At 34.5% G+C, this 27,522-nt stretch overlaps 1 protein-coding gene across 2 annotated transcripts in view; it reads right to left on the bottom strand.

The window, feature by feature from the left end:
- Window positions 1–22: 22 nt before the first annotated feature.
- FAM174A (family with sequence similarity 174, member A) overlaps window positions 23–27,522 on the bottom strand; it is a 37,774-nt gene continuing 10,274 nt past the window's right edge. Inside the window, exons 2-3 of one of the 2 annotated variants that reach the window (XM_008589956.1) lie at window positions 12,622–12,756; window positions 23–119 (exon numbers count right to left, since the gene is read on the bottom strand). In XM_008589956.1, coding sequence (XP_008588178.1) covers window positions 116–119; window positions 12,622–12,756 — 139 coding nt within the window. In that variant the 3' untranslated portion in view covers window positions 23–115. Of the gene's footprint in view, window positions 120–12,617; window positions 12,757–27,522 lie in introns of those variants that run through there. The other variant, XM_008589957.1, reaches the window with a different exon arrangement.

The raw sequence follows: 27,522 nt of genomic DNA, 5'->3' as shown, positions 1-27,522 counted from the left end.
TATGTAACTTAAAAACCCCCCCCCCCCATTGATATAGTGGCTTCTTATTCCTTAAATGTAGAAACTCCGCTCTTCACTGTAGAAAGATGAAGTCCTCTCATCAAAAGGCACATTCTTATCTGTAACAACAACAACAAAAATACTATAAATGCCCCTTCTGGAAAAAATTTAAATACATTTAAAAATATTCAGAAAGATCTGGAGAGGAGGAAAGAATATAATCAAAGTATTTAATCTAAATAAATTATAATGAAGGATACCAATAAAGCATAATTATTTTGTCTATGTTAATTATTTCAGATACTATCTTTTGAGTTATTATTCTAACTTTTTCAAAGGCATTTTTACATACCTATTTTGTGAGCAATTAAAGACTATGCTATATTCATAACAAAGTTATATCCTCCTATAATATTCATAAATGACTTTAATTGACTTAAGTATACAATATGGCTATTTATTTTTATAGTTTCTGTAAATACAATTCTTTAACTGATCCTGCTTCTCAACCTTCAGAAATTGGGATTAATTAAAGCTGCAGGCCTGAAAGTATACTGTATGAAATGAAAAATGTTTTCAGTATTTATAAAATGGTAACAAAAATTATCTATATAGAAGACAAAATTTTCAATAAATACATAAAATGGAGATTGCCCATTTTTCCCTCTTATTGACTGGTTATAGTAATATGAAGCTATATTTTCATCACAAATTTTTATAGAACTTAATTCTGATTATACAACTTCCTTTAATATTACTTAATCCAAATCCTTGCTTCCAAGAAACTGTTGCTGAAAAGAGCCATCACTACTATCAAAGGTATTTAGTCAAACCAAAAGAATAGCCAAAGGTGTGCAGGCTTTACAGACTTAGTAATCTTCCTTCAATAATCCTTAGTAACATTTAGAACTTTGTTAGAGATAATGTCTGAGAATGAGTAATGCTCTTTTTCATCTTGTTGTTTTATCGAATCTTTAGTCAACAATCTATAATAGATATCGACATGATTAATATAAGCTAATGAACTCATATATTTTTGAGAGTAAATTTAAGCATTTAAAAATAATATTAGGGCTATAAAAAATGTAACACAGACATCATTTTACATAATTATTCTTTTAATGCCTGAAACTCGTGATCATTTTGATAATTAATTTGTGATAATGAATTTATGAAAAAAAAATCAATCTGTAAAATCAAAATTGTATAATAGGAAAAGAACACAAAATAACTAGAACCGAATCCAAACTCTGTCGCTAATTAGCTATTTGAACTTGGACCATTTATAAGAACCTAAGAAACATCTAAAATCACAGGATGGTTTCTGATGGAGAAGTATCTAGCACATGAAGAATCTCAATGTATGGCTTAATGTTTTGAAATTAATAATTAACCTCAAAACATGTGAATAAGCGTAACTGTCTATTATAATCTACCATATTACATCATGTCCAACATTTTCTTGAACCTATTTATATTTTACAAGTCAGTAGAACCAGTTCTCCCATTTAGAGTTTTTAAATTCCTTGAGCTGGGATTGCCTCAGAATTCTACCTACTATGTGCTATATGGATCTGCCATTCCTCAGTCCCTGCCTGGCATGACTACATTACAGACCAAATTTAATACTGAAGAAAACATTCTTTATCTATATGCCCCATTGTGAAACTTCCTTGTCTTTACAATAAAAAACAGAAGCTAACTTTGAATCAGGGCTGTCCCCACAGGAAATATTTTTAACCCATTAAGAATCGAACCCTATGCTAATTTCCCTGATTTGATCATTACACATTGTATATATAACTCTAACCAATAAATATGTGTAACCAATATGTTTCAATAATAATAAAAAAAATAAAACCCATCATCTTCCAGCCTTAAACCTAGTCTTCATCTATATTCTTAACTCAAATAATGATAATGCCATCCTGTAGTGGATTGAATTATGTCCTCCCAAAAGTCATTGAACCTTGAATTGTATCCTCCGCGTTTTATGTATTAGAAACTTAGCCCCCAACTGTGACTGTTAAGAGGGTGGGAAATCCTATTATGGTAACTGAAAAGTGGAGCCTTGAAGAGGTGAATGGTGTAAGACCATACAGTAGTGAATGGATTAAAAATCGTGGTCAAGGGCCGGCCCGGTGGCGCACTGCTACAGTGAGCCGCTTGGGAGCGTGGCAGCGCTCCCGCCGAGGGTTCGGATCCCACATACAGACCGGCTGCTCACTGGCTGAGCGAGGTGCGGGTGCAACACCGAGGGTTGCGATCCCGTTGCAGGTTCCGGTCCGGTACGGGCGCGACACTGAGGGTTGCGATCCGTTGCTGGTCACGAAAAAAGACCAAAAAAAGGAAAAAAAAAAAATCGTGGTGAAGGGTTTGGTTCTGAGGGCTTTAAAAGAAGAGGAGAGTATGTCTTGCTCTCTCTCTGTGGTTGCGATCCGTTGCTGGTCACGAAAAAAGACCAAAAAAAGGAAAAAAAAAAAATCGTGGTCAAGGGTTTGGTTCTGAGGGCTTTAAAAGAAGAGGAGAGTATGTCTTGCTCTCTCTCTGCTCTCTCACACTGTCTTGCAATGTGAGACCCCTGGGTTGCTGTTGCCACCACCAGATGGACTTTGGACTTCCCAGCCTCAGAAACTGTTGGCAATAATTTTTTTCATTATAAATTATTCAGTTCCACTATTTTGTTGTAAGCAACATAAACGGACAAATACACATCCATTTAGTCACTTTTCCAGTGGGGTCATCTCTGACCACTTCTCAAGTCCTGAGTATTGCTGAGTACTATTATCTTGCTAAGGTTTTTCAATTCCTTCCTCTCCTAAACTAGCTTCCGCCCCTGTTTTGACACCTCTCATCTGAACAACTGAAACAGCCACAAAACACTGGACCTTAGTTTTTTACAAACTTTAATTCATCTTTTACAAGTCACTAGAATCATCATCTAGAACATAAAATGATAGTATCACTCCTTCGCTCAAAAGCATTTGGTGATCAGTGAGCATTTGTACAACTGATAAAATATAAATCCTTGAGATCTTTTCTAACATGACCTTCTTGATTTGGCCCAACCTCTGACAGATTTTCCATGACCCCACCAAATATCCTGTAGTCTATAGAGGCTCACAGCATGTACACAACCTGCTACAGGGCCATCCCTTGGCTCACACCTTTAACTCAACTGGTTGACATACAACTTACTCCCTTTTAGCAGGTTCTTATGTGATTATTTTACATATTTTTAAAAATAACTATAAGTCAATTATCACCTCCTCAGTGAAATCTATGTTGCTACCCCTATTTTTAAAAATAACTATAAGTCAATTATCACCTCCTCAGTGAAATCTATGTTTTTTTTTTTAACTCAATTGCTTTTTCTCAGGAATCCCACATTTTGAAAAAAATACTAAGCATTAGCATGACATGGGACAAATAGCCAAGAGTTTCAACTGCCTGGAGAAGTGACACATAAGTTGTAGAAGGTAGACTGAATGGTCAGGTAAAGGGCATAAAGAATAATTACAATTTGTAATAATAAATATGCTAATAAAAAATAAACTAAAGAAAAAAAAAGAAAAAAAACTTGGAGAACATCACATAATATGAGGGTCTGTAAACAGGAGGTTCTTTTGGCAAAAATGGCAGGAGTAGAAACTGAATCCCCAAAACCAAGCAGGACAAGTTGTGTTGCAGCTGTGACCAGCAAAGGCAGCAAACCCTCTCCTATGGACTGTATTGAATTCCAAAGTTTATAAGATACACAGTTTTCATATTTTAACATTTCTGAACCTGGGATGCATCTTGCAATTGATGGCATCTTACAATTGCTGTCAGACAGGTGGTAGTTCTTATGTAGTTGCCAATGCCTGTATGTGTACAGAGTTGGTCAAAGTTCTTTGTATCGTTAGCACTTCAACTAAATGACATGCATTGTTAGTATTATTAAGGGATGAGTTTAATGATGTTTAAAATACTTTCAAAAAGATTATGTCATGAATCATCCCTGAAGCAAAAGTTATTGTGTACGTAGAAAGACATGAAAGAGAATAGTAAGTTATAATTTGATATCACTGAGTCAAATATTTGTCACTGGAACAATGGCATCAGCTCTGCACATATTCTTGCCAAGAAACAAACATGTCTCTTAAGATGGGAAGATACCCCAGACAGATGAACTCTGCTAATTTCTGTTCTGAGAAACTATTATACACGAAGCAATGTAACTGTAAGCAGAAGAAGTTATGAAATTCTTCAGAAGGAATGCAAAAGTATTGAGAGGCTAGTATGCACAACCCTTGCATAATTTAAAAAATGATTACATTTTTTTCATAATTAAATTGCCAGCTTTTTTTAATCTTTCTTAGTGTTCAGCTTAAAATTAATAGTATTTTGGATTAAATGAGTAAAGGTATAAGTCTCCACAGAACTTGGATCAATTTGGAATGAAGGAGAGGAGAAAAGAGTGGTAGAATTTTTTATTAATGATGTTTAAATCTTGAATTGACAAAGCTTAAGCTGGAAATAACTGAACTAACTGAAATTGGTAAGTTCAAGTTCTTCACCATTATAATTTAAGATATAGAAAAATTAAAAATGTTACATCCTTGCTCAACTACGTTCTATGGTAGTGACTCGTACAACCAGTACAGAAAAATCTATCTCTAATGAACAGCCTCATATGAAAACAAACATTGGTAACCACACAGCTAATGCCTTGATGGCTTCCGATGTATTTTAAATAGGCATGCAACATATTAGGGCTCTGTGTGCTACCAAGCTCAGTAGCTGAATACAATTTAGTTTTTATTAACTGTTAGAAATACTGCTTGATACTGGACAGAATGGTGGTCCCCAAATAAATAAATAAATAAAAGAATAAGAAAAATAAAATCCCCTGCTTTCTTACTGCAAAACCACAAATAAAGCTTGTAAATAAATCACTTAGAGAACAAAAAACGTTGGCCTAGAAGGGAAGCCTGAATTCTAGTACCATCTTGTTCAGTTATTTGCTGGATGTTCTACACTTTTTTGTTAAAAAGGGGATAAAACAAATAGTTTCCAAGAGAAGATTAAGGATTATCTTTTTACATGGTAGTCTTCAAGATGGAAATAGACAACAATTAAAGAGCCCAAAAGCTGAGAAAGAGTTTAGAGATGTAGTGCAACTACATTATTTGGTGGGTGACTTAGAAAGGAGGAAGAATCAAAATTTAAGAGACTGGTCTAAGGTCATTCAGTTAGTCAGTGACAGAAGCTCAAGAAGCACTTGAGTCTATACAATCATATTCCGGTGCTCTTTATTTTACCACAACGCTTCTCAGTCAAGAAGGATTTAGTCACTGAAATCTAAAGATTAGATCAGATGTCAAATGCTCAATTTTCTACCATTGACAGAATTTCCACTGTACTACCGAAAAAAAAAAAGCAAAAAAAGGCAAAAAGGCACTCTGGTTACCATGATGGATTCCTACTCCTAGAAACAAACAAACAAACAATAACAAACAAACAAAATCAAGACATATGAGTGCTATTGGTGTGCTCAATTGCTCAGTGCTCTAATCTACACTCCTATTGTCCTGGATACTTCTTACTTCTCTGCAGAACTGGTACTTATGAATAACAATTCTTCAGAATCCTCACCTTCATCATTCAGTGACACCCAATCCCAAATAATTATTCCATGTCAGTTGATAATTGTTTGCTAATCAAAATGATTTTTTTTTTTTTTTTTTTTGGTAAGCAAATGGAGGGAGCAAAGTCTGTTGGGAGGGGATGATTCTGAGAAATTTTGATTTCCTGATAAAGAGGCAGATGTGGTGTGGGTTCTTGCTTCAAACCCTCTTGTTGCTTAAAACACAAACGTGAAGGCTGAAAGTAAAGCAACTTTATAACCAGGATAAGACGAACATAAGGAAGGTTTGAGAAAACTGCATAGATGTAGACCCTGTCATCAAAGGGCCATTGAATTAATACCAGGATCCAACCACTGCAGACTTCTCATGACATGAGAAAAACTTTTGAGTCTTTGTAATGCTGAGTGTACTATGACTTGTAGTAAAAGACCATTCCCCTACTCCACTCCCCCCAAATCACCATGTTTTTCTACAAAACAAAGCAAGTATGTAGTATTAATAAATTTCATGGAAACCTCAGCTTGACTATTTTTCCAAACTTAAAGAATGCTCCATCTCTTCACATCATACAGTGATATAAATTTTTTTAATAAAGATATTATTTTAAGGATAGCTTAAACTCTAATTCAGATAAACTTAAATATCAAAATGGCAATAAATAAAAATCAAGTGTGAATGGAAAAACTGTTCTAGCACTGTCAAGACTATTGTTACTATTTGTTCACTTAAATACATTGGCAAATATTAGGCTTCTGCAATTTTTTTCTCCCAGGTCCTTTTAAATAAGAAATAATGTCTCTGGATTTTCGATCATAAACATTATCTGAGAACACTGGGATAGGTTAATGACATAAATATTGTGTTTAGAACTTTTCCTGTCCATAAATTTGAGGTCCCATGTTGTCCTCCAGTCCCACCCACATAAAGCAACCATATGGTTGGTTATGTTCTGCTTCTCAGGTCCATCCATCCCACTATCTACTTTAAAGATTCTGCAGTCCAAACAATCACAGCAGAATGTAAATCCTGAGCTGGAGCAGTAATCATTTTATTAAATGGTTCAACTGCCTTATAAATAGAAATTTGTGATTCATCTGATCTATAAAAGCACTCATTTAATAGAATTAGTGCACTCATTTAATAGAATTAGTTTAAGCCAGATCAAACACTTCCCTTATAAATAGAAATTTGTGATTCATCTGATCTATAAAAGCACTCATTTAATAGAATTAGTTTAAGCCAGATCAAACACTTTGACTCTAGATTTGCGCATCAAACACAACAGCCATTAGCTGCATCTGGCAATTTAAGTTAAAATTTCAATTAGTAAAAATTAAATAAAATTAAAAATTCAGTTCTTTAGACACACTAGCAACATTTCAAACACTCAAGAGCCATGGCTAGAGCTATCAAATTAGCACATTGTGATGCCTAATTAATGGAGCAAGACAAATTTTCTCCTATGGCTCAATGTCCACAGAAAAGTAAACATACAGAAAAAACCTATATGAAAGTTCTCTTTTGTTACCTAAGTAATATCAAACACAACATAGTTCTCTTTAGGAGGATAAATAAAGTATAAGCTATCCTACTAGTAGCACACCACTGAAGAAACTAAAATAGAATTATTTTTTTTTCTAATATAAACATTAGTACCTTAACACATTCTTATATTCTATTTATTTTGAATAACTTTAGTGTTTATTCTGATAGTGTTATACTCAACAGTTAAGGCAGTGTTTTAGAAATTAGAGTCATTTTCAAATTATAACTGTTTGAATAAGATGAGGATTTTTGGTTAAACACATATCAAATCTGCTATCTGATTCTGATATACTGATGTCAATAACCAGAAAATATTTTATGGCCAAGTAACAAATTGAGCACAAAATGTAATAAACATATACAATACAATATTAAATTTAATGAAGCAGAATAGAAGTAGCCAAAAAGCAAATTTAGGGCTTTTAAAATTACATTCTTGTCAGAAATTACTAGATTAGCTTTGAAGTGGCAGAAGTACTAACTTTTAGAAACTTTTAACAGGATTGTCAAAATGTCCTCATTAAAAAATAAAAATAATAGTAATAAATTTTAAAACAATTTAAAATAATTTTTAAAAATAATTTTATTATTCAGTAGAAATCAAACAATATCAAGAAGGTATTGTTTCTATTTGTTGTTCTGTGCTGTAAAGCACTGTTTTAAACTTGTGTTTCTGAGGCTGGTTATGAATATGAATATCTGTCTCCAAAATTTTTCTTTCAGAAAAATGAAGGTAATTTCTAGTCACTATATGCTGCCTCTGATTCCTCATCAATTTTTCTGTCTGAAATCTGGAAACTCTACCCAAAAGTTAAAAAACTGAGATTTTTTTTTTCAGTTTTATAGTTCCTTCATACAAAATATTTCAGTAACTAAACAAAAAAAAATCTCCAATATACAAAATTAGGATAGGAATAGCACATTCAAAAGAACTGATATTAATCAAGTGGCTCAAGCTATTATTTTCCACATACCTACATATTTTCCCCATTTGAACATATTAACCTCAATGCTTAAGGTACTAGATATAGTGGTAACAGTGGTGAACTACTCAATATCCATTCCACCTCAAATGATGATTCTGCACTAACCATGGTAATTCCATTTCCCTTCCCAGGTTTTAGTTTAGGAATGATCACATCATCTAACTTTAGCCAATGATATAAAAAAAATAAAATAGAAAACAACTCTGTTGGAGGGCTTCTGGGGAGCCTTTCTGGTTTTTAAGAAAGTGACACAGGAGCGCTAGTCCCTAATTTCCACTGAAAGTTACCATCTGGCTGTAATTACAGGAACGACTGACACAATCCTATTAATAAGTCTAAGAATGAAGCCAACACATGATGATGGGCAGAACCAAGGAGGTCACAGAAGAAAGAAGCCAGAGGCCTGAGGTACTGTGCCTGGGGTTGGCCCTATCTGTGACATCCTGACATAGGAAATAATAAATTTCCCTAGGGAAATTTAGATTAAATGATATACGGGCAGTTTCATATGTCTCAATCTAATATAAAGAAATAGTGAAAATAATTACTCCACATTAAGGACTGAAAACAATCATCGTTAATATTTTGAGTATTTAAGGCCACATAAAAAATTGTGTCTGAAAGAGCTGTCTACCAAAAGCTAATTTTATAAAACTGTAAGCAAGGGAATTCATTTACCTCTCTGGAAATGACTTGCTTCCTGTTATTTTCTGGATAGAATTTGGAAAATAAAGAAGAACTAATTTTAGAAACACTTAAACAATGAAGACGGCATATGTAAGCAATGATCCAACAAGAATTACTAGTAGACTAAGAACCTGCACTGCTGTTGGAAAGACAAATCATACTATTTATATTCCCCATTTTGGGAGTCCTCATTTGAAAAACTAAACGTAATAGCAAGTGGCAGTATAGAAGACAGAACAAACAGAATTTAGAATTTGCTTTATATATATAAATCAAATAAATACCAAACAAATGGAATGAGATTGCAGCAGAAAGAAAAGCCTGTTACTTGAACTCTCTGAGACTGAGTTTTCCCATCTTTCAAATGAGAGCAATAGGAACTACTTTACAAAACTGTTTTGATGATTTCATACAACATGCAAAGAGCCTAGAAGTGTCTGATACATCCTGCACTAAAGTAGGTGTTTACTAACAAGCAGCTGTTACAATCATGCCTTTTGTAGTTGTGTTACCTCATTCTGCCTAGGCCAGAAATAACTATTCCCTTCTAGAAAAACCTGCACCATTTACTTAGATATTATTTTCTGACCTGGCTGTTAGTTACTTGAGTATTTTATCTCCCCTAGTACATAGGTTCTCTGTTAATGTTTATAGAATAAAACAGTCAAATTTGGGTGAAGAATAATAATAGGAGAGAGGTACGCAGGGATAAAGTAAAGCAAAATACTTTAATATTAAAAAAGTTAAGATAGCTGGGTGGAATGTCACTTATGCAATTTCAAATAAAATATTTACTTCAAGGGCAAAATCTAGACCAAACCATCGCTTTAAAATAAGATTTCAAATTTGGAGATTCGTGGACCTATATTTCTTCATCCCTAAGAATCTAATTCAACAGTATACTATATATATAGAGAGAGAGAGTGTGTATATAGTATACTGTTGAATACATACATACACACACACACACACACACACACACATGATTCGTGGACCTATATTTCTTCATCCCTAAGAATCTAATTCAACAGTATACTATATATATATAGAGAGAGAGTGTGTATATAGTATACTGTTGAATACATACACACACACACACACACACACACACACACACACACACACACACACACTTGAATACATACATACACACACACACACACACACACACACATAACAAAAAATAAGTATTGGTTTATGTATGACTGTCTTAACCATGTACTTAGGATGTTTTCCTAAGAGTTTTGAACTGGCTCAAATGCTGTTTTATTAGAAAAAGGCACATTCTATTAAGGAAAAAATATATCTTAAATCGACTCTACTACATTTGATTAGACAGGTTAACATGCCTTCCTTAAGCAGGCACACCACTAAAGTGGTTTATTTGTTAAATCATTTTGGGTTTGGGGTGAACTGACATTACTTTCTAGTCATTTTTCAGGTCTCAAATTAAACATCAATTCCAAGCTTTTCTTGACCACTCATTCTTGGTTAAGTGTCCTATGTCCCAAATGTATGTTCTCACACCACCTTATTCTTATTCTTTTTCCAATTATGTGACTCTGATTAATGTCTAGTTTCCTAATGGAATGTAAGATTCATGAAAAGCAGAGCACAAGAGAGGAATAAGTAATGGAGAAAGGGGCTGGCCCGGTGGTGCACTGCTACAGTGCGCCGCTTGGAAGCGCAGCGGCGCTCCCGCCGAGGGTTCGGATCCCACATACAGGCCAGTTCCCGCTCACTGGCTGAGCGAGGTGCGGGCGCAACACCGAGGGTTGCGATCCCGTTGCTGGTCCCGGTCCGGTACGGGCACGACACTGAGGGTTGCGATCCGTTGCCAGACACGAAAAAAAGACAAAAAGTAATGGAGAAAGGTCTGCAGTAAGGCAGGATATAGGATGAAAGACAGATATCGGTAATTATATCTCATGAAAACTGTCCCCATTTTTTTAACCCTCCTATCTTTTTTTTCCCCTTCTACCTACCAACCTCACATGTATATATACATGTGTACACACAACAAACTGCTTTCTAGATTTTCTGAGTTGCTTGCATTCCCCAAACAAGGTACCATCTTTCACAACTACTAAACTTTGGGTAGTTGCTGATGCCTAAAACAATCTTTGTACCTTTGTCTTTAATCAAGCAGGTTTGAAACAGATGAACTGGGGTAAAAATTCAATTCTTCTCTGGAGACAACCCTAAGGGCATAACCTAACTTTCTTTTTGGTCTTCCCTTTCCTGTATATGTACAGAGGAGATGTCTCATATGCATTTAGCTTATTTAAATACAACTATAAGAGCTTCCCAAAGATTTAAAATAATAATTACCATAATAATGTAAGAAGTTAGACTCTACTATCATCCTACCCAACCTAGAGGGAGCCCAAGATGAGAGAAATGATCTGTTATTCCCTCAGTAAGTCTCAGTTCCCAACTGTATTTCACATTATTATTCCTGTGATTCTAATCTATAAAGACATGAAGCTATTACATACAATAACTCATACATGCAAACCAGCAATTTTATCTGGTTCACATCTAAAAAATGGTCAACAACTGGCAATACTGAACTTACTAAAAATTATACAATTGTTATGGGCAATTTAAGAGCTTTTCAGAGAGTAAAACTGAATTATAAACTTTTTATCTTATGTATTTTACTCATGTTTGCTTTCACTGAGAGACTGAGTTCGTAAGCAGATATAGTTTTTTTATTCACGTTTGTCTACCCAGCCTCTAACACTATTGTAACCATGTAATAGGAATTTTGTAAGAGTATTATTATTAAATGAGTGAATTACTAGAATTACTAAAAGTTCCTTTATATATATGCATAAATATGAGGGTATTTCAAAAAGTTCATGAAAAGATTCATATTATCTTTCAGTTCTATTTTTCCACAAACTTTTTGAAGTATACATAAGATAAAAAATTAAAAAATATAAAGTAGAAATGCTGGTAATTCATTCATATATATATATGTAAATATATACGGTATACACACACACACACACACATACACACACACACACGATTTACTAGACCAATTTTTGTTAAGTCTTTTATTTTGAAACCTAAGATTTCTGTATTCTTTGCATTTATACCTGATTCTGAACTCTAATTTTCCTTCATCCAAGTAATCCCTTTCTATCCCAACATGTCTTTCCTTATTGGGTAATCTTTTTGTTGCCTCTTTTCTCCATTCCATTTGCATTGAAACTAATTCTATACCCATGTGATTTTGTTTATACAAACCATTTAGAAAAGGTCTTAACACTCAGTGAGAATATATCTGAGTACAGACATAGCTACCCTATCAGACCAGAGACTATTATCTCCACGATTCTGCCAAGAAGCACTGTTTACAAATACAACTCAAATTAAAAACATCTTCAGAATACAGAAAGTTAAGTTTACTAAATCTCTCTCTCTCACACACACACACACACACACACACACACACACACACACACACACACAGTTAATACCTCTAACAAGAATGAAAAAATGAAAAAGTTAAAAGAAAAAGCTCTGCAAGGAGATCTACAATAAAGATTTAATTTTTGGATGGCATTCCATTGTTTATGTTTATTTCAGCAAAGCGATGTGAATGTGAGCTATTAGCTGAGTAGCACAAAGAACTTTATTAAACAAAATTAAATAAAATCTGTTAGAATAAAAATTGTTAAAACAAAAGTCTAATTTGCTTCTTCAATTTCTTGGCAAGGACTTTACTTCCTGATTCAGGAATTAAACTATTGAACACTTACCTTCGAGGATGACTGGCGTCAAACAAGGTGTTATCATCATCCTCATCATCTTGTTCTAAAGGTGTCAATTCCATATTTTCTATGTTAGTGTCCAAAACTCCATATCTCCTAGTCTTTCGGTTCCTTCTTCTCATCCTATTGAATAAAACAACTTAGTGAATAAAAATGATTTTAATATGGTGTAGGTGATCCTTAGTTTAAACTTACTTGTAATTTAAAAATAAATTATTTCTCTGTTCTGACATAGGAGGCACTCAGTATCAGAATGGTTACATTTCAGGAATACAACCAATTTACCACCTAGGATTATTTATACTCCTTGGAAAAAACCTACTGCTACATGCTGTGTGTCATCACTGTTTCTTTTGTCTGACATACCCTCTTTTCTTTTTGTCAACTAATACTGTTGACAGATAATGCTTGAAGCCTGAGTTCAGGTACCATATCTTTACTGAAACCTTCTATTCCAGCCTTTTCCCCACGTCCTCCATGCCTTCTTACCACCATGTAGTACTCTCTGCTCCACTAAGAAACTCTTATGTATACACATATTCAAATTCCACACTGGTAGCTCACAACCATGGCTGCACATCAGAATCACCCAGAGTACTTTAAAAAGCCCCATGCTTACACTAAAATTAAATCAGAATTTCTAGGGATAGGAACTAAGCATCTATATTTTGTTCCCCCATGTGATTCCAATGTTCTGAAAATCACTATTCTAGATCAGTGGTTCTTGAAGTGCTGTTTTTTGGATCAGCAAAATCAAAATCACCTAGGGACTTATAAGAAATGCAGATCTTAATGTTCAACCCAGACCAACAAACTTCAAATATGTGGCCCAGAAACCTGTGTTTTAACAAATACTTCTTGGCCTTTTGATGCACAGTAAAGTTTGAGAACCACTGCAGCAGAGGAATTGAAAACATTTTAGGGGGCCAAATATTAATTTTTGTCAGCTGTATATATGAGTCTCATGATTTAGATCCCTACCCATTTCTCTCTCAGAAAACTTTTTCCTTTCCTTCAAATCATTTACCTCAATTTGCATTCACATGTGCTCATGTGTAGTGGATTGAATTGTTTCCCCAAAACTCACTGAAACTTGACTTGTGTCCCCTAAACTTTATGTATTAGAAACTTAGCCCATACCGGGGCTGTTAAAAGGGTAGGAAATCCTATTACAGTAATCAAAAGGTGGAGCCTTGAAGACGTGATTGGATTGTAGGCCACTGCAGTAGTGAATGGATTAAAAATGGTGGTCAGGGGCATGGTTCTGAGGGCTTTAAAAAAAGAGGAGATTCTGTCTCTCTCTCTCTCTCTGCTCTCTCTCTGCTTCTACCAACTTGCAATATGAGACCTGTGGGTCACTGTCGAAAAATGGTGGTCAGGGGCATGGTTCTGAGGGCTTTAAAAAAAGAGGAGATTCTGTCTCTCTTTCTCTCTCTGCTCTCTCTCTGCTTCTACCAACTTGCAATATGAGACCTGTGGGTCACTGTCACCACCACCAGATGGACTTTGGACTTCTAGCCTCAGAAACTGTAAGCCATAAATTTCATTTTCTTATAACTTACCCAGTTCCAGGTATTTCTGTTACAGCAACAGAAAACGGACTAATACATCATGTATATGTTTATGTTGGGGTTTATGCTCCTATCTCTCCCACTAAGTTCCATGAGAGCAGCAACCATGCCTCCTTTATTCACTACTGTATAAACACTTTCCAGCACAGTGTCCAACTTATTAAGATGTTTTTGAAGTATTTATTGAGCTCCTAAGTGGTTTTTAACTCAATGATCCAAAAACCATGATCCTGTAATCAATGCCTAAGTCACCTCCAATGCAATAACTTCAACTCTACACATAGGAGAATGTGTTTCATGAAAGTATCTATTGAAGTTTAAAAACAAAATAGCAGATATTTCAGCAAGTGATCACAAATAAAAATTCAGTTTACTTAAATTTGCTTGATGTAGTAAGTGTGATATGAAATACTTATACTACAGTACCAACTGTAAAGAAACATATGAGCCTCTTCAAACATGACCCCTGGAGAACCCTGGAGAACCAACTGTACTACACATACATCATACATATATACATATATTCAACAAATATTTGAGACTTACTAAGCATCAGAAACTACATTAGCTTCCGGGTATGAAGTGCTTGGTATCATTGTTAAAATTTACAAAATATTACTAAGCATGGACAAAACCCAAGATGATTCTGACAATCACTGCCTACAGATCTATCTATACATTCACCTAAAGGTGAAGAAACAGGAAAAAAGAGGTATAAGTATAGTATTCAAAGTTAAAAATGTAATCAATGAAATAAATGATAGAAGTAGAAAAAAATTAAGCATATGAAGCATAAACCAATCCTTTTTTTATAGTGAGAAATTAAATATGTTTATGTTGTTAAATTAACAAGTATATGTGTGTGGGGGGGAGTACACTCACTTCCTCCTCTCCCACCCCTCCAAACACATACTATGTAAACCAGAGGGCTAAACTTTTTCTGTAAAGAATCAGATAGTATCTTAAACTCTTTGGGCTACATATGGTCTGTTACATGTTCATCTTAATGTTTTGTTTTCTTTTGTTTACAACCCTTTAAAAACAATTTTAAAATTCTTAGCTCTTAAGTCTTACAAAAACACATCTGTGGATGGAATTTGGTCTGTGGGCCATAGTTTGCCAACCTTTAAATCAGATTTAGGAAAATAACAGAAAAAACTAAGACCAAAAATGGATAAAGGTATTACCTCTGTAAAGTAGGAAAAATATATGGAAGTTAGTTAACTATTGGTGTTTTTGAACCATATGATTGAATAATATTTGCATGCATTACTATGACAAAAAAGTGAGTGCACAAGAGCAAGTAAAACCACTTGGCAGCATAAGTTAAGGACAAGGAGAGTTATAATTTCTCCTCTTTTCTTTGGCCAATCTTTTGCTCAATTTTCTAAACTATAAGTCTTCCCAAACTTTGGCATTTTCAGTCAACAAAGAGTTTAATGCCACTTGAAATTACTTTTAGAAATAAACTAGATTCTCCCAGGGCACATATATTAAATAGTCAGTGTGTTAATAACCAGGTCATTGCCAATCACAGGATATGCTGACACATCCTAAAACAAGGAATGAGAGGAACATAGGGTTAAAAGACTTTTAAAATTTATCGGCGCTCTTGATCTCCACCCTCAAGGTCTTCATCACAGCTTGAATGAATTCCTAATCTTTCAATGAGTGGCTAAACTAATCTGCATAACACTGTTTTCCCTATCTGTGTATAGTGTGAACATTTGACTGCATTTGTTTGGGCATTCTATTACTCTTTCCAGCTTAGTATTTACATACATGATTAAGTTAAAGGTCAATATATCTTCCAAGCTCTTTAAAAACAAGAACCTATTTCATAGAAAAATATTGCTAGGCAACAAATAAACAGAGATCCAGTTCAATTTAAATAAATTTACCATTTTAGTATATGTACTAATTCATGTAAGTCAAATAAAAGAAAACTGCATATTATTAAACAGAATTTAAACTTGAAATGCTACTTCTCTAATACTGTCTTTCCTCAGTCCAAAAATATAGGTAGTGATGGCTACCTGGTCATGACAGCAATATGGCCATTAAAATATTAAATATAATAAAACACATATATTACCATACCTGGATATTTTTTTCAAGGAAGGTCAAAAATAAATATAAAGCTTTAAAATAATTGGGCTGATTCAATGAACTCTCTACTGAAAATATTAACAAATACTAAGTGTAAAATATAATACACATAAAAATATACTGAATTATTAAGTAACAAGCCTACTTTTACCTTTTAATATGCAGTGTACATTATTTTTAAACAAAAGACTAAAGGGGGTTTTAAAGTCCATGAAATTTTAAAGCCATCGTTTCTTACAAATGAATGTTTTCATTAAGCTCATGACACTCAAACTGTCTGTATGTGTGTTGATAATTGTATACATATAATTATAGATATGCAGACTTCTCTGCTAGACACAGTAAATGCATATTGAAATATGAAAACAAAATGTGTTGGCTCTTAATAAACATAAAAATAGGGACTTTATCTACAAATGTGTAGAGAGGGAAGTATGGAAGCCTGAATGGGCAAAAGAAAAAAGCTATACAGTTACTTATAATGAATTACATTCACTTATCACATGGCATGCACTGATAAAGATCCTGATAACATGCTGTCTAGGTATTCAAGTTAATACTCCAATAGCTGTCTTAATATAGATGCAGATTCCTTAATGTTCCATTATACTCAGGTTGGTAAGAACTATTTCTGTTCCGATAACATATATAAATGACAGTATCAAAATAAAACTAAGCTACTAGAGCAAGCTTGATAAAATTTTATGTAAAAATGTATGATGCCACATAAAATAAACACAACAGAATAAAACTCCATTTCATTTTACTACTCTACAAAAGGGAGAACACCAATTAAGGTAACTCGCTGTATCCACCTGATTCAATACATACCTCTTTTTCCTTTTGTGTTCTTTTAAGTGAACATTAGTAGGGTATGTATTAAATATAGAATAATATAAGTATTATTCCTTAATTTCTTTTATAGCACATTCAAAACTAGACTGAAAAATATATTATTTATATATTATATGTGTATGTGTGTGTGTGTATATATATATATATGTACATACATGCACATACACACACATACTCCCCTATGTGGTTAGACATAATGATAAAGCAAAGTAAGTAATTTTTAATAAAACAACTACTGATACAAAAATTTTTGTCTTTACTATTTTTAGCAAAAAATGAATTAGTGACAAAGAATTTGAAACTGCTTTTTTTCCCCAATTGTTACATAAGTAAATAAAAATTAGTGAGCCATAATTGTAATTGTCTATCCTTTTCATCAGGCAATCCAATTCAATTGGATATATGACACACAGTAAAAATTATTTTGACTAATTTGACAAGTCTCTCATATTTATCCTCCATTCCCATAACCCAATTCATCAGTTGTCATTTTGAGTCCTTCAAGAAACTGACACCAATAAGGGATTAGTGTGTGTGTTATGGGTTGAACTGTGGTTATGTGTTCAAGTCCGAAACTCCAGTACTGCAGACTGTGAACTTGTTTAGAGATAAGGTCTTTACAGAGGTAAGCAAGTTAAAATGGGATCATTAAGGTTGGCCCTCATCCAATATGACCAGTGTCCTTTTAAAAAGAATAAATTTGGAGGCAGAATGCCATATGAACATGAAGGTCATCTGCAAGCCAAGAAGAGATCCTTGGCCTGGAACAGATCCTTCCCTCACAGCCCTCAGAAGGAACCATCCTTTCCAGTACCTTGATTTTGGATTTTTAGCCTCCAGAACTACAAGACAATAAATTTCTGTTATTTAAGTCACCCTGTTTGTGATACATTCTTACAGCCCTAACAAATTAATAGGCGAAAGACGTATGAAAGATAAAAAGAGTGGGAACTGAAGAAGGCAAGGAGATCCCACAGAGGGTGATGCAGGTCTGACACCCGTGAAAGAGAGTAGAAAGGAAGAATAATTGGACAGGAAGAGCTGGAGCCTGCAAAGTAGTTCTGAAAGAGTCTTGATAAGGCAAAAGATGCCCATTAGGGTCCCCTGTCAATCAAGATGGCCAGGCTCTGCTGCAGCCAATCACTGGCTGGGAACAGGCATGGGAATTATAGCCTTGGCAAGGAGACCATGATGAATCCAAAGCTGTGGCAGCTGGAGGCTGTCAGCCAACTATGCTGCCCACAGCATTTTCTCTTGAAAGGTGCTCTGATCACGGTGCCTCCATGGCTGCCACAATCACAAGGAATTATTGATTGTACTTTCTGAGAATTGTTGAAACTCATTTATACTACACCATACTACTGTTCTGATCACTTATGCTCCCTATTAACATGGCTTTCTAATTGACTACCTCTATTTACACTGGTCACCCACTAATCTCCCCTTCATCCTCTAAAATTTTCAATGATTCCCTGTCACTCAGCATTAAGTAATGAGTTTGTAATATGTCCTACAAAAGATGAGCACAGGATGGCTCATACTTACAGCTTCACCTTGTTCTTCTATATTAGCATCACCTTGCTCTCCACTCCACATTCCACTTCACTTTCTGCACTCTAGCCACACAGCCTTATGATGGCCATGGTTTCTCTGCCACTGACCTCACACCCATCTACCACAATATTGCTATGTTAATGCCTATTCATCTTTCAGCTCTTAGCCCAAGTATCACTTCCTTACGTAGCCTTCTCTGATCTACCTAGCTAGGTCACAAACCCCTACTATTGGCTTCCATAGTATCCATGTATATCTCCTTTAAAGAACTCATCAAAGGTGGACTTGCATTATTTAAGTAACTATTTGTCTTCCATACAGACCATGGAAGCAGGAGTTATACCTGTTCTTCCTCACCACTACACCTACAGAACACAAGTTTTGCCATAGAGCAGATGCCTAATCAATATGTGTTAAATTAATTAATTAACTGAAATACATAGATTCACAATATATCGTGCATTTTCTCTGTATAATAAAGATATCTAAAATTTTATATGTGAATAATCACCTCTGGGATAAGAGAAGCCTGAAAGAACATCATCTCCAGAAACATATCAGAGCAAAACCTAAGGGAGCTACCCAATTTTAAAATCATAATATGGATCTCTGGAGGTGAGAAATAGCCTTCTAGCTCAGGACAAAAGAGTACTAGAATATTTAAACATATTAAACATGTACTTACTCCAGAACCTCTAAGATTTCATTTAAGATGTTGTAGTCATACTGCTAACACCCAAAGGTCAATAAAGAAAAGGCTAAAAGCATGTTCATCTATGTTTAGGACACTGCAATGTTGTTTTCCCTGACAGACATTTTTTCTCACCTACATCCTTAAAATTTAGCACCTATAATCAGTTATGCTTAGATTTTTTTTCTGCTTGATGACATGCTGGTAGATAGACACAGGTGAAATAAGTCCTAAGTAAATGTCATACAGCATGGATTTGAAGTTTCCTATATGAAAGTGTATAGCACATAGTTTCCTTGTCACCTCTCCTCTTTGTCCTTACATGGATTTCCTCATCTTCTCTGTTAGGTACTAAAGCTTGAGATGTGAGTTTTTTTTTTTTTTTTTTTCTTTTTGTCTTTTTTACTGACCGGTAATGGGATCGCAACCCTCGGTGTCGCGCCCGCACCGCACTCAGCCAGTGAGCGGGAACCGGTCTCCACATGGGATCCGAACCCTCAGCGGGAGCGCCACCGTGCTCCCAAGCGGCGCACTCTCCAGTGCGCCACCGGGCCAGCCCGAGATGTGAGTCTTGATAATTCTTCTGACCTGCATTTCTAAAACTTCACCAAGGATTTATTTCCCAATTAACCTCGAAGTCCTATCTACAATGCAGCACCCCCAAGATTCATCCTACCTGGCCTCTCCCTGGCTATATGAACAACCTCCCTAGATTTCTTCTATAATCTTTTTTCCCCCTTACTCCCACTCCATTTCAGCCTTGTCAGACCTACCCTTTTGCTGACTATAGTTTCACAGGTCAAATATTACACAGGTGTATATACAGATACACAATATACTCATATATAAGCACATATAAAATATATATGAAATAGAGGTTTGAAATATATATATTTATAAACATAAACATATGCATATATATTTCAAATACATATATTTTTAAAGCCTCTACTTATAAATGAGAAAATTAAAGTAAAAATAGTAATAATAATAATAGCAATGTTTTATAACATGTGAAGGAGGTATTAGCAAACATATTACAGTAAAACCCCCCAAATATATTACAACCGTAATTTTAAGTACAACAACAACAACAAAAATCCCAGTAAGAATAGATATTTATTGCATGCGCACATATGTTAAGCACTGAGTTAAGGAGCTCACAAGCATTGCCTGATATAACCCTCATAACAATCCAAACAGCTAAGTACCCTTATTTTATACACAGATGCGGAAAATTTAATTTGGAACAGTAAATGGTAGAGCTAGAATTCATATACAAGTAATTTGACTATTGAGCCTAAGTTTTAAGACATTAAACTGTAGTACCTTCCTAATGAATCAATGTAATTTTAACTAAGATCACAAAATTAATTGACTAAACAGTCTTGTCCTCCCAAATACAATGATTTCACATAATATCAGACCAGGTAATTTTTTTAGTTGCACTGTATTTTCTGGTTCTACCATTTTGTAGTAAAAAAAAATAACAACTTGGCAGCTATTTGCATTAACAAGTGCAATTATGTTGCTCTGATTAGTCTATGTCTTAGTTTTGATCACTGTAACAAAATCTGCTTTTCCTTTAGATACAGCCCTCTTCTTCTGGCTTAACAGAACCATGATTGTGTTTAGAGAACAATTGAGCTGAGCCCTATAAAGCACATAATAATTATAATGATCGGTGTAAACCAATCATGAAAACATAATTTTCCTTTTGCCAGTCATTGTATAGGGGTGAGCAGATGAAGCAGTTCAGACAAATGGGACAGAAGGGATGTCTCCGTTAGTGAGGTTTCTGGGAAAGATTTTCCTCCCTGATAAAAACAGAACATAGGAAGACAATAATTGAATAATTATATTTCAGGCCCCCTTCCCTTCTTCCTGCTTGAGACACTATTGTGTGAGGACATAATGTTTAGAGCTAATGTAGCCATCTTATATAGAGACAAGGACAGAAAAATCCAGAATTCTTGATAATCTCCCAAAGCCACTGAATCAAACACGGACCGGCTCATATTCATGATAAATAAACAACAATAAAAAAAAATGTCCTTTTAACTGGATATGCTAAAGTCATTTTTAATTGGATATCCTATTACTTATAGCTAAATACCTTCTAACTGATAGGAGCATTTAGTATTTTAGATTCTCTGAGTCACTTTGCCATCTAATATCACCTGGATGAATATTTCTTTCTAACCCTTCTCTTAACTCTTCTATTTTAAGAATCTTTCAGGCAAGTTCTATTAGCAATCCTTCCACTCTCATACACTGATCACATTTTTGTAGCAGTCTTCAATGTAAAATCTCAGTACCAGAAAAAAGCCCGCTATCTTTTCATAACTTCATTCTACACTTGTTTTTTCAGCTTAGCACAATGATCCCATCTCTATCTAGATCATCATATGCTTTTCACATACATTTTCCTCAGAGATTTCACAACCCTATTAATAATAAAAATTCACAATTAAAAAACACAACTGTTTTAAAACTGAGTTCCTCAAGAGGCCTAGGTTTCCATGCAGGTGTGGCCAATCAGTGCAGTGTTGCTTTGAGCTAGTTTACATATGGGGTCCCACTACTAAAAAGGATGGAAATCTATAGCATTAGAACAATGCACAAGACACACTCTCATGAAGAAACTGTTATGTTCACTGCCCCTATTTCTCCCTAAGAAAAATTGCTCCACCTATAAACTCTTCTGAATGGGCAGCAATAGTTAATCATGTTTTCTGTCATGAAAAATCACCTACTCTCACCCACAACTAATATGATGCTGGGATGAGAACTTTTCCTAAAACAGGACTGTTGATCTCTAGGCTGGATTGTGACCTATGATGCGACCTACCCTACAAAGATAAGAGAAGCCGATTAGAATACCTGCTTTAGGAAGTGAATATGGGAGAAGCATCGGGCAGTTTATAAGAAAGCAAAAATTTGGAGAAGCCAGAAGCTACAAAATAGAAAAAAAAAAAAAAAATACATACTGAGTAAGCCAACCAAAAGCAAGAATAAGAAAGAACAGACAAAGAGTAGATAAATTTTGTTGATTTTTGTATGGCAGCATCACTTTTTGAAGAATTAGGACAGTTTTGCAATGGGTACCAATGTGTATCCAGTATAATAGATCTGATGAACAAATTCAGTGTAGTTTCAGGATACACAATCAACATACAAAAATCAGTAGCATTTCTATACATCAACAACTAACTTGCAGAAAAAGAAATGGAGAAATCTATCCCACTTACAATAGCAACAATGACAAAAAAATACCTAGGAATAAATTTAACCAAGGATGTGAAAGACTTCTACAATGAAAACTATAAAACACTGATTAGAAATATTAAAGTAGACACAAAAAAATAAAAAGACATCCCATGCTCACAGATTGGAAGAATCAGTATTGTCAAAATGACCATACTACACAAAGCAATCTTCAAATTCAGTGCAATCCCCATCAAACTACCAATGACATACTTCATAAAAACAGAAAAAAAAAAAAATTCAAAAATTTATATGGAACAAAAAGAGGCACTGAATAGCCAAAGTAATCCCGAGCAAAAATAAAAAAGTTGGGGGTGGGGGTGGGTATCACATTCTCTGACTTCAAAATATACTACAAAGCTACAGTAATCAAAATGGCATGTTACTGGTACAAAAACAGACATATAAACAAGTGGAACAGAACAGGGAATTCAGAAATAAATCTATGTACCTACAACCAATTGACTTTTGACAAAGGAGCTAAGAGCACATACTGGGGAAAGAACAGTGTTTTCAATAAATGGTGCTGGGAAAGTTGGAGATCTATATGCAGAAGAATGAAACTAGACCCCTATCACCCACTATACATCAAAATCAACTCAAAATGGATTAAAGACTTAAACAGTGAAAGACTCAAAACAATAAAAATTATAGAAGAAAACACAGGGGAAACACTTCAGGACATTGGACTGGCCAAAGATTTTATGAATAATACTTCAGAAGCACAGGGAACAAAAGCAAAACTTAATAAGATTATATCAAACAAAAAGCTTCTGTGCAGCAAAGAAAACAATCAACAGAGTGAAAAGATGACCTGCAGAATGGTAGAAAATTTTTGAAAATTATGCATCCAACAAGGGATTAATATTCAGAATATACAAAGAACTCAATAGTAAAAAACAAATACTCCAATTTAAAAAAGGAACTGAACAGACAGACTTCTTTTGAAGGAAAATATGCAAACAGCCAATAGGTATATAAAAAAATGTTCAACATCACTAATCATGAGAGAAATGTAAATTAAAACCACATTGAGATGTCATCTCCCCCAGGTTAGAATGCCTATTATGAAAAAGGCAGAAAATAACAAATGCTGGTGAGGATGAGGAGAAAGCGGAACTCTTATACTCTGTTGGTGGGAATGTAAATTGGCACGGCCACTATGGAAAACGGTACAGAGATTTCTCAAATAACTAAAGATAGAACTACCATACAATCCATCAATCCCCCTACTGGGTGTATATCCAAAGGAATGGAAATCAACAAGTTGAAGGGATACCTGCACTCCCATGTTTACTGTGGCTCTATTCACAACAGACGTACATTGGAACAAACCTAAATGTCCTTCAATAGATGACTGGATAAAGAAAATGTGGTATATATACACAACAAAATACTACTCAGCCATAAAAAATAACAAAATTCTGCCATTTGCAGTAACATGGATGAGCTTGGAGAAAATTATGTTAAGTGAAATAAGCTAGGCACAGAGAGAGAAATGCCACATGTTCTCACTCATATATGTGGAAGCTAAAAAAAGGTGATCTTATGAAAAGTAGAGAGTAGAACAGTGGTTACTAGAGTTTGGTCGGGGGAAGGGGATAGAGGGATGGGGAGTGATCAGTGGATACAAAATAGTAGAGAGATAGGAAGAATGGGATCTAGGGTTCTATAGTAATATAGGAAGACTACAGGTAGCAACTGAGTACTGTGAATCTTTGAATAGCTAGTCCAGATGTTGTACGTTCCTAATACAAAGCAATGATAAATGTTTGAGGTGATGGACATACTAAGCACCCTGACATGATCACTGCACACCGTATGAATGTACCCATATATCACACTGTACTCCATAAATATATACAATTATCAGGGTCAATTAAGAAAAGTAAGTTAGAGAAGAAAAGAAAGAGAAATAGAGTAGAATAGTGATTACCAGAATAAGGTAAAGGGAGGGGGAGAGAGGGCCCAGGGAAAGGTTCGTAGTCTTGTACGAGCCTTGTTAAGTAGTAAGAATAAGTTCTGGTGCTCTAGAGTGAGAATAGCTAATCAAATTAATGTTGTACGTTCCTAATACAAAGCAATGATAAATGTTTGAGGTGATGGACATACTAAGCACCCTGACATGATCACTGCACACCGTATGAATGTACCCATATATCACACTGTACTCCATAAATATATACAATTATCAGGGTCAATTAAGAAAAATAAGTTAGAGAAGAAAAGAAAGAGAAATAGAGTAGAATAGTGATTACCAGAATAAGGTAAAGGGAGGGGGAGAGAGGGCCCAGGGAAAGGTTGGTAGTCTTGTACGAGCCTTGTTAAGTAGTAAGAATAAGTTCTGGTGCTCTAGAGTGAGAATAGCTAATCAAAATGTATTGTATATTTCAAGATAGCCAGAAAAGAGAATCTTGAATGTTATAACCACGAAGAAATGATAAATGTTTATGTGACAGATATGCTGACTATTCTGATTAGATTATTATGTACTATACGCTTGTCTTGAAACAACAAACTGTACCACATAAACATGTACAATGAAAAATAAATAAAATAAAAAAAAAAGAAAGCATGGGGAAATAGTGCAAATTGAGGTAATTGCAAAACCATTATTTAATTGCATATTATTTTCAGTCCCAATAAGAATTTTTTTTTTTTTTTTACTATTCTGTAAGATGTAAATTCACCCCAATAAAAGAGTAAAAGTATAAACTAACAGTCACTTTAAGAACTCCCTGAGTAATAAAGAAGGAATGCCAAAAGCAGAATTCAAACTCTGGATCCTACAGGAGCTGGGGCATTTTTCTAACCTACTTGACCTTTGGTGTATCACTTTATATCGTAGACATAACAAGTGCTCACCAAACCTACACACTTCCTCCTATCCCCCCTTCCCCTGCAACATACTAATTTCCCAGCCCTCATACAGTTAGGCTCAGAACTAGTTCTGGTCGATGAAACCAGAATAACTGTGTCATTTCTAGACTGAAGCAGTCAAAAGCTCCTGTGCATTTTTTGCTAGTCTCCCTCACCAAGCTCAGACAACTGTGGAGGAATTGTGTTGAAAGGGCAAAACCGTAAGATTAAAGGCAGCTAAATTGCTGAATTACCACATGGATGACAATTGTCCTAGAGGACAGTCCAAGCCTGCAGCTGAATTTGCATAAGGGAGAAATAAACTTTTATTATATTAAGCCATTGAGACTATGATTGTTACTCAGCACAGCCCATATTTTCCTGATTAACAGACTTAGCCTGTGATATCAGTTCCCATATCTGTAAAATCATCTATTTACCTCAGAGGTGAGGCTAAAATAATGTTTATCAAAAAACTTTATAAAAATGCTGTATACATCTATATGAACTCAAGGTGTCTTTAATACACCTAATGAAAAAAAAAATAATAGTTCCTTCAAACAGAAATTAATAAGTGATAACATAAGGTTATAATTATTCACAATATAACATATGTTACTAATGGGAATTAAGGTTCAACAGACTTCAGTAATAAAAGAAAGTTAAACCTAAAACTGGGGGAGGAGGGGTTTGCATAGAAAATTACATTACACTCATATGTATGTAAATCAACTAGTACAGAAAGGTAGAGACCCTTTCACCTTTTGATCTTTTGCCATATTACTGAGATGAATGGTGAATAAATAAAATTACAATATAAACTAAAGTCAACCCACAGTATATGTTAACACTTTTACTTTAGAAAAACATAATACAGTTTGTCTACACAGAAAGAATCAACATTATATGCTGATCAAAATCTCATAAAAAGACTCAACACCTTCATGTTCCTTTAAAAATTGTCAAGTCTATACCTATTCCTTGTTCTAGGGGGAAAAAAAAGTATTAAATAATATTGCAATAAAAATATCTCAAAAAGAACTAAGGAAAACATAACTAATTTCTTAATAAAATGATTTTAATTACTATAAAATCCCCAATTTATGACTGAAGTAGTTTTCAAGCTATGTTTTGTATCACACTGAACAATGCAACTTGCCAACATATCTTTCAATCCAATTTCAATCTTATACCATAATTCTTACATTTCAGAAAAGATCTGGCATAAAAATTTAAAAATATAGATTTCATATTTGTGTGATTTTAAAAATATAGATTTGATAATTTCTTCACCAAAGATAAAATTAAAGGCAAATGTAAAAATATAAAACAGAAATACTAAAATGATCACTGGAAATCATGACAAAAGAACTCAAGAACTTTGAAGAGTAGGAGAAGCAGAGTTGATATCTCAGATACCTAGCTGTTTAACAATTGGCAGGGCATAAGGACCACCAATCAGAATAGACACTAGCTGTAACAGTGGGTACAGGTATCCTACTGCAATGTACAGGTACATACCATCTGAATCTTATTACTGAAGCTTTGTAATTCAAATTTTACTGTTTTGTTTTCAGAAAAACTTGTAATAACCAACCAAAACCATCTCAATTCAGTTCTCCTTTTTTTGTCCCTAATCCAGTCTCTATCAATTACAGGGGAAATGCATCTCCTGATTGCACTCTATTACAATTTTGCCTGAGGACTGCAGTTATCTTAGATATACACTAATAAATAATTTGTATATTATCTTGGGCAAATACACGGAAGTCGTATGTGCACGTGAAATAATCCTGATTAACTTTTCTGCACAGCCATAGATCATGAGCTCCACAGGTCTTTCAGTACGGAAAGTATTTAAAATGAGTTAAAATGACTGGATTATTACAGGGTTGATGTTAACACCTCTCTCACAGCTACCCATATTTCTAGTCTTCATTTCCATGTTTTGCTTTTAGTTTTCCACATATTCTTCATTATTTC

The sequence above is a fragment of the Galeopterus variegatus genome, unplaced genomic scaffold (assembly GCF_000696425.1).
Source record: "Galeopterus variegatus unplaced genomic scaffold, G_variegatus-3.0.2 Scaffold5776, whole genome shotgun sequence".
NCBI lineage: Eukaryota > Metazoa > Chordata > Mammalia > Dermoptera > Cynocephalidae > Galeopterus > Galeopterus variegatus.
Note: the sequence above shows the minus strand (reverse complement) of the source record. Positions and strands in the feature narration are given on the sequence as shown.